The sequence below is a fragment of the Empidonax traillii genome, unplaced genomic scaffold (assembly GCF_003031625.1).
Source record: "Empidonax traillii isolate 1590-97213 ecotype Southwest subspecies unplaced genomic scaffold, ASM303162v1 scaffold579:size954524, whole genome shotgun sequence".
Lineage (NCBI taxonomy): Eukaryota > Metazoa > Chordata > Aves > Passeriformes > Tyrannidae > Empidonax > Empidonax traillii.
The window spans coordinates 112,712-120,811 of NW_020955772.1; the positions used below are offsets into that span (position 1 = coordinate 112,712).

Consider the following 8,100-nt stretch of genomic DNA (forward strand, 5'->3'; position numbering starts at 1 on the left):
CCCACGAGCACCTCTTGATGAATTCCGGGGCTGTTTGAATGTGGATCATCTCAGAAGGGTCTGGGTTAGAACAATCCTTAAAACTCATCTTGTTCCACACCCCTGCCGTCGGCAGGGACACCTTCCACCAGCCCAGGTTGCTCCAAGCCTTGTCCTGCCTGGCCTTGGACACTGCCAGGGATGGGGCAGCCACAGCTTCTCTGGGCACCCCGGGTTGGGCAGCACTTGCTGCTCACACGGGTGTTGTGTGTGAATGCACAGAGGGACCAGCTCAGGCTGGCCAGGCTGTGACAGTGATGCCCGTAGGGATGAGGTGCATCCTCGTAGCACCTCTGCTTTGCTCCTCTCCCATGTGAAACAGCACCAGAGATGCTGCAAAACCCCTGAGTCTTTTTGGGGGAGACAGAACCCATGAGCCAAAACACTGCAGTGCTTTTTCTTTGCAGAAAATCTCTTGATTTTATTTTCCTTTCTTTTTAGTTGTTGGGGGTTTTTTTCCCCCCTTTTTATTTGTTTTCTTTTTCTCTTTCAGTAGGTCCCTGCTGGGTTGGGGGTGGGGGGTTGTGAGCAGCCTGGGGAGATGCTGCAGTGTTGACCCCCCTGCATGATGGGACATTCACAGAACAATGTCCCCAGGGCAGCACTGGCCACGGGACTTCCTGGGAGCCATCAGAGCCACCAGAGAAGAGGATATAACCCTCAGCCAGGTTGCTGAGGGGTGATGGGCTAAGACAGATGGATTTGGGATCAAGGAGCTGTCCCCCTTTGGGGAGAAGGACCATCCACTCTCCCTCAGCACAGCCCAGTGGGTTGGGATGCTCAGGCAACTTCGAGCCTCTCACAAGCCCTGAAGTTTTCCCAATGAAATTCCTGAAAAGCAGCGAAAAAGCTGCTGTTTCACCCCCCCAGCACCCTCCAAAGCCCCTTGCCCAGTGCCCCTGTGGAGGGAGGCTTTGCACGGCAGAGAACCCCAGGGCAAGCAGCACCTGTTCCCTGGGATATTTTTAGGGACAAATTTAGGAGCAAACAATTCCCAGCGTGGGGCCCAGCAGGGACAATGCCCGGTATGTTAATCCTGGGGCTATTATGGTCACGGAGGGACACGCAGCTGCGTGCGTGGGGCAGGTCCCGTGGCGGGGTGAGGGGGGAGCAAAGACACCCCTCTCCATCCCGCAGAGCCAGGGATGCACGGCCTCCCTCCCCCTGCCCTGACACCTGGTGGGAGATCCGTGACGGTGACACTGCGGTGCCATCCTTGTGTGAATTGCACTGAACAAACCCCAGTGGGCAGGGGGAAACCCCCCTGGACCCACCCGCCTCGGGGACCCCTCCAAGGGGCTCTCCCCTTCCCCGGCTCCAAGAGCCGGCTCAGCAGATCCGCTCCGGGCCGGGAAAGAGGGGGAGGGTTTAAACCACCCCGTTAGACCTTTATAAGGCAAAAGCCCCGCGGGGCCAGGCCTCCAGCATCTTTCCTCCCAGCTGCCTTGGGATTGTTTGCGGAGCACAGAGGAGCCAAAATTAGCCCGTGACAAAGGCGCTGCATTCCCACAGCTCCCGCTGCCCGGGGATGGGGTGGGGGCTGCTTCAGATGGCGTTTGCTGCAGGCTCAGGTTTCATCCTCTGCTGGGACCCGGACTGAGGAGGAGGGAAGGGCAGGCAAAGGGTGGGGTAGTGGGACCCCTCGATTTGGGGCTTCCCAATCGGTTCCAGAGCTCCAGCAGTGCCTGGGGGGCTGCGGCAGGGGAAGTGGCAGGAGCCTGGGATCTTCCATCCCTCCTCCCTGGCTGACATGATGGGGATGTTTCAGGTCTGCATCTCCAAGCCCAGCTCACAAGCCACAGGGTGAGGGGGCTGTTTTATCAGGTACCACCCGAGGTTGGGCATCACTCTGAGCTCCTGGCGGGTGTGAAGGATCAGGACCTGTCAGGGGCAGAGCAGTGCTGAGGCCAAATTCAAAGCAAAATAATATCCCTGTTACTGAGAGCCACTGATTGAAGGGTCCCCACGGGCTGTCACGGAGGGGATGGATGTCAACAGAAAATTCCCAGAGGGAGGTCAGACCCACCCAGGACCAAGTCCCCAGGGACAGCTGTTTGTCCCTAAACGTCCCCGTGACCTACAGGTCACCTGTGTTTGGTCTCTTCCGAGTGGCCCCCCTGGCATGTGTTTAGATGGATGGGGCAGTTTCCCTCTCTGGACATTCCAAGGCCCTGGAGGCTGTTGGAGCTTCCTCATCGTTGGACATCAGCCTCACAAATGTGGCAGGGGCTTCCACGTCTCCCCTCTGACTTTGGGAGAACCACAATGGCCCCTGGCTCCTCAGAGTCTTGGGACCCCAAATTCAAAGGTATCTGGCCCCTGTGAGCAGTTTAGTTGTCCCACATGAAGGCAATCTGCCTGAAGAGACGGACTTGCTGCAATCTCTTTCCCTCCTCTGGAGCCTTTCCCACCCATCCCGTCCTTTCCCTCTCCCAAGCACCGTCCTGGTTTTGTCAACCCTGGTGGAATTCACACAATCCCCAGGGCATCCCAGACTTAGAAACAACAGCTGAGCCTCTGGTGTCCTTTGGGAACCACCTTCCAAACAAGTCCATCCCAGCCCTCAGCTGCCACTCCCGGAGCCAGCCCCCAGTGCTGGGCAGAGGGCAGGGGACCACCGGCTGCCTCAGGGACAGAGGATGCCCCACAGACTCACCATGGGGTAGGAGAAGGTTTTCCCTCAGAGACAAGGGGACATTGAGGTCACCTCCTCCCAGCAAGGCTGGCAGGGTCACGCTGCAGTGAAATCATGAGGGTCCCTGGGACTGGTCCTGATGAATGGTCCCATCTGGGTGTTCCTCCTGCAGATCATCTGGCAGATCTCACCCCTCATGAGCTGCTGGAAGGATCCAGCCTGTCCCACCTGCTCCGTGGATTGGTGAGAGCAGGGCTGAAAACCTCTGGAATGTTCTCCAGTAGCTGATGCTTTCTGCAGCCCTGGGAAGGATTCCCTCACTCCTCTGCATCTGTGAGTGAGTCCCACCAGACCTGGGTAATGTCCCGAGGCACCAAAGCAGAGCAGGCAGTGGGGACAGCCATGGAGATGGAAAGTGGACACATGTGGTGGTCACAGCCACGCTGCTCCACCTCCCTGGGGCTCCCTCTCCAGGACACACCACCAGGACACTGTGGAACCCCCCCTGCAATCCCTGCAATCCCTGCCTGGACCCCCCTCAGCACCCCAAGCTCCGTGTTTCGATGACAGCATTTCTTCCTACACCCAAATCCAAGAGGACTTCAGTGGAGGTGACCAAGACCCCCCCCCAGCAGTGGTGTGGACATCCCGGCCCTCTGCTCCCCTGGAGCGTGGGCACACAGACATCACAGGGCTCTGGGAAGCTCTGCAGCCTGGCTGTGGGCAGGTGTTGGCTTCCAAACCAAAATCCAGTGATTTAGGAACTGCAGTTGGGGATGGTCAAAAACGAAATAATTTCAGGAGCATCTGAAGGAAGTCGCACACATGACCCGAAGCTAAAAAACCAGAACACTGCTTGCTACGGCTGTGATTTCCTTTCCTTTTCACTTTTATCTGAGGAGAGACCACCCACAAAGTCAGGGATGGTCACTGGAGAAGCAAGGCAGTAGCAGCCTCTCCACAGGGCACACGGTAGTGGAGGAGGTACACGTGGCCTCACCTGCCCAAAGCACTGGCACCATCACCCCCACTGCCCTCCCCGGCACTTGGGAGGGGTCCAGCCAGCCCCAAAATCTGACCCTAAACCCAGAGCTTGGATTTCATCGGGCGGAAAAAAAAAAAAAAAAAAAAAAAAAAAAAAAAAAAAAAAAAAAAAAAAAAAGGGCTCTGAAGCTCCTCCTTCCCCCCTCCCCTGCACTGACCGCACCCCCACGGTGCTGCAAGGAGGGTGCCAGTCCCTGCCCCGCTGGGTGCTGGCAGAGCCCCTGCCCCGGGCAGAGGCACAGGGCAGCCCCCAGCCCGGGCAGAGCAGCCCCAGCACCGGGGCATCCTCGGAGCAGCGCGGGGAGGGCCGATGGAGCGGGGGCACCGAGGGGCTGGGAGCAGAAAAGCCGGATTTTCAGGCTCCTGCCTTTGAACTCCCGCAGCTCCGGGGCACCTCGCTGCATTTTGGGGCTCTGCACTGAGCCCCAACTCTCCTTGGGGGGCCCTGGCACTGGGATCCCCTGGCCAGCCCTTTATTGAAGCAGGAGTCTGAAGCTGGAGGGGCTGCAAGGCCACATACCCACCAACCCCGCGTTTTGCCTCAGCTTCCCCTCCTCTGGGGGCATTGGAAACACTGCCCGTGGTCCTCTCCCTGCTGGTCAGGCTGGCTGGGAGCGTGCTGGCACAACATCCCTGGCGCTGGGGGATGCACCACCTGCCAGCCCGTCCCTGCTCTGCCCCCTGGCCGAGTCGCTTGGCTATTTATTTGTTTTTCAGTCTCTGGGTGACCTTTTCCTCTGCATGAGAAACTCAGCCCTCGCAGGCGGCGGCGGGTGAAGCCGTCCCACCCCCCACCCACACGGCTGCTGGCTCTCATCTCACCCCCTGGCCCCAGCTCCCAGGGTCAGGAATCTGCCCAGAGAGGATGGATTGGGCAGATGTGGGTGTCTGCACACAAGGAACTTACACACACACACATCTTGACCATTTTCTCCCTCCCCTTCCCCCCCCCCCCCCCCGTTTGTTGCTGGCAGCTGGAAAACAAAATAGCTGTCCACGGTGAGCAAGAAAGCAGAAAAGCCAAAATTGGGGAGTCACACTGCCCAAAACTGGCAACTTTGGAAACTCCCCTTGCACTGGGTGCTCCCCACCCCTGGTACCCTCCCCAGCACAGGCTTGGGATGCTCACAGGGCTTTGAATGAGCCTCTCTGAATGCCCTGACTCAGGGAGCTGGAGATTTAAGAGGATCCCTGCCATGGAAATGCCGTGAGAGCACCTGACAGCCTCACTTTCATCCAAAATGTGTGTGGGGACCTGTTAAGGGGGCTGGCCCACACAGGGCTCCACACCTGGAACATCTCCTGTGGGTGGGGGACCAGGTCCCCCCATCCCTGGAGCCCACCGTGTTCCTGCCACAGCCCTGGGGTGTTGCAAAGCTCCACCTGCGCTGGGTTTGGGTCCAGCTTCATCTGTGTGCCCCCCCACACTTTACTTACAAGTCAGCGGGCTCTCAGCAAATACATCTCTGAGGACCAGGTGGCCAAGAAGGCTTCCTTGGGTGGAAAAACACCCAAACGCCTGTTCCAGCCCTGAGCTCGCACGGCGAGCAGGCTCCAGCCACGCCACCATCCCTCCCCGAAAGCCACCTCGGCGCTGCCCTGGCGCGGGGACAGGACCCCGCGGGCCCCGTGGGGTCTGGCAGAGGTGGCTGGCGTGCAGGCAGGGGCCGGCAGCCCCAGCCCGCGGGGACAGGGCGCTGCTCTCCTCGGTTCCCACGCGGCCGGGCAATCTCCGGCAGGATCGGCAGCGCCCGCGGCCGCGGGGCCGGGGCTCAGGCTCCGGCTTGCGGAGCTCGGTGGCTCCAGGCGCTGCTGTCTGCGCTGCCTGTCGGGGCAGGGCCGTCCCTTCCCCTGCCTGCACAGCCGGAGCGCCGCTCCCGCGTCGCCTGCCCGCAAACCACCGTGGGAATCCCCGGGGACGCGGGAGCAGCGGGATGGGTGACCGGAGAGGGCTCGGGGCGGCAGCGGGGGGGGCTTTGGAGCCCGACTGTGGGATGCTGGTTTAGGGGGATGCCAACAACCAGCAAAGCTCTGTGCAGGATTTGTGCTCTCCTGTACCCTGCAGGGTCCCGCAAATCAAAGCAACACCAGGGTAAGAAGCAGAAAGTCCTGTTTGGGGACGCTTTTGGTACAAGGAATGGGGGTCCCCAGTGCCCTCCCAGTGTTCCCCATCAGCTCAAGGACATCCCAGGGCAGGACAATGTCCAGCAGCACGGCAGTGTCACCGCACCATCATTTCAGTTCCCTGAAGGGTCCCTGTGCAGCAGCTGCAGCTATCCAGCCCCTTCTCAACATGGGGGCTCAGGGGGAGCTGTGTCCCCAGCCACATCCATCTGTCCCAGTGTCACTGTCACACAGGCAGGGCTCCCCATTCCACTGCTTCCTTCAGGCACAGCCTCATCCATCCCCTGTCCCGCAGGAGAGGCCCAGATGTCCCCACCAGTGCACCAAGGTCCTGCACATGTCAGCTGAAGGGTCCCTGGGCAGGGATGTCACCTCCTGCCATGGAGGTGTGGGAGGGTCAGTGCCTGCACTGGCCTCACCAGGGCCACCGTCCTTGTCCTTGGGCTGCACAGCAGTGACCTCACTTGCCCGCTGGGATCCCGTTCTCCCCACCTCGTGCCGAGCCGAGAGCCATCTCCATCCGGCTCCTGGGATGCTGCGTGTCCATGGGCTGTCCCACCGGGGCTGTGTCGAACTGTGCCACTGCGGAGAGAAGGCGTCTGTCACCAACCTGGCCAGTGCTGGGACATGGGGCAGGGCCCAGCCCCGAGGGGACTGGGGAGCAGAGCCAGCCACCATCCCCATCCCATCCCACGTGCAAGATGGAAAAGGGCCCCATGACCCTCAGGCCACCCCAGATGGAGGGTAATAAAAAGTCCCTCTCCAGGGGTGTGTGGGGATAAAAACCCATGGGGGCATCCCAGCCAGTGCGGGGGGACACGGGACCACCACCCTTGCAGACCACCCCAGTCCGCGGGACCTCTGTGATTCCCCTGGGAGAGCCGAACCCCTCAGACACGGGACCTGGTGGCCGGGGACCTCCTTCCCCGGTGTGTCCTGCACCCCGACCCGCGGTGCAGCGGCGGGTCCGGTACCTGCTCGGCAGCTGTGCCGGGCGCGGACGACCTGGATCGCCTGCTGGTTCTTGAAGCGCACGAGGCCCATGGTGATCTCGGCGTTCCAGCCCGGGTCCTCCTGGGCGCAGCGGAAGTCGATCTCGTGGCTGTCGTCCATCACCACCGTGAAGTAGATGTGCCGCTCCTTCCACTCCACGCACTCCACCGCCTTCATGCGGGCGAAGCTCAGCTCCTTGCGCCGCGACCCCTTGGGCTCGAAGAGCTGCAGCCCCTTCTCCGTCAGCAGGCACCGCTTCTTCTTCCAGAGCTGCAGCAGCCCCCCGCTCCGCTTCTCCAGCACCCCCTCCCTCAGCACCTTCTCGGGGGTCATAGCGGCCCCTCGGCCCTCCAGGATCCTCCGCACCTCGCGTGGGCTCAGCCGGGCATCACCCGCTGGGGGATTCCCAGCCCCTCCACGTCAGAGCTGAGTTCCCCGGGGCCGGGACCCCCGCGGTGGCTGCGCTGCCCCCCGGGGCTCTCCCCGCCCTGCGCTCCCGGTTCTCAGAGGGGATGAGCGGCGGGGTGCCCCATGCCGGCCCCTGTTGCCGGGGCTCTGCTCCCTGCCCCGTGCAGCGTGTGGGATCCCGGCGCCGCGCGCCCCAGGAGCTGTCGCTACATGCCCGGCCGCTCTCCCACTCGCATTCCTCCCGCCTCGCCTGGCCCCTCCTGCGCTCAGGATCCCTTCACGCCCAGGCGAAGCCCGGCCAGGCCCGGCACAGCCCCGCTTCACCCAGGAGGTTCTTTTGGGGTGCCCGTGGGCAGGCGCTGCCCCAGGGCCCTCGTGTGAACAGGCAGGGTGTGGGATGGGGCTGCACGGCAGCAGCGCAAGGGCAGGGCTCAGGGACTCCTGCACGGCAGCCCAGGCGTGGAGTGCAAGGCCAGATGGGGTTCAGCACCAGCTGTTGTGGGTGCAGCACCAGCTGTTGTGGGTGCAGCACCAGCTGTTGTGGGGTGCAGCCCCACCGGCACAGGGCTATAGGGTGCAGTGCCAGTGGGCACAGTGGGCTGTGGGGTGCAGTACCAGCTGGGCAGGGGACCCTGCATAAAATGCCAGCCAGGAAGGGGATACAGAGTGCAGTGCCATCAGGGTTGGGGGGCTGTGGGGTTCAGTGCTAGCCAAGAAGGCACAAGGGGGTGCAGTGCCAGGGCAAAAGGGTTACGGGGTGCAGTGCCAGCAGGGGCAGGGGGCTATGGGGCTCAGGGCCAGCCAGAGCACGGGGTTATGAGCTGCTCTGCCAGCCAGGGCAGGGGGTTATGTGGTGT

At 61.9% G+C, this 8,100-nt stretch overlaps 1 protein-coding gene across 1 annotated transcript; it reads right to left on the reverse strand.

The window, feature by feature from the left end:
• Positions 1–6,302: 6,302 nt before the first annotated feature.
• Positions 6,303–7,716, reverse strand: PHLDA3 (pleckstrin homology like domain family A member 3). Its single transcript, XM_027898097.1, has 2 exons — positions 6,817–7,716; positions 6,303–6,424 (listed from the first exon to the last, which is right to left on the reverse strand). Exons 1-2 carry the CDS (start codon positions 7,166–7,168, stop codon positions 6,303–6,305), a joined length of 474 nt encoding a protein of 157 aa, XP_027753898.1. The 5' UTR covers positions 7,169–7,716.
• Between the last annotated feature and the right edge of the window lie 384 nt (positions 7,717–8,100).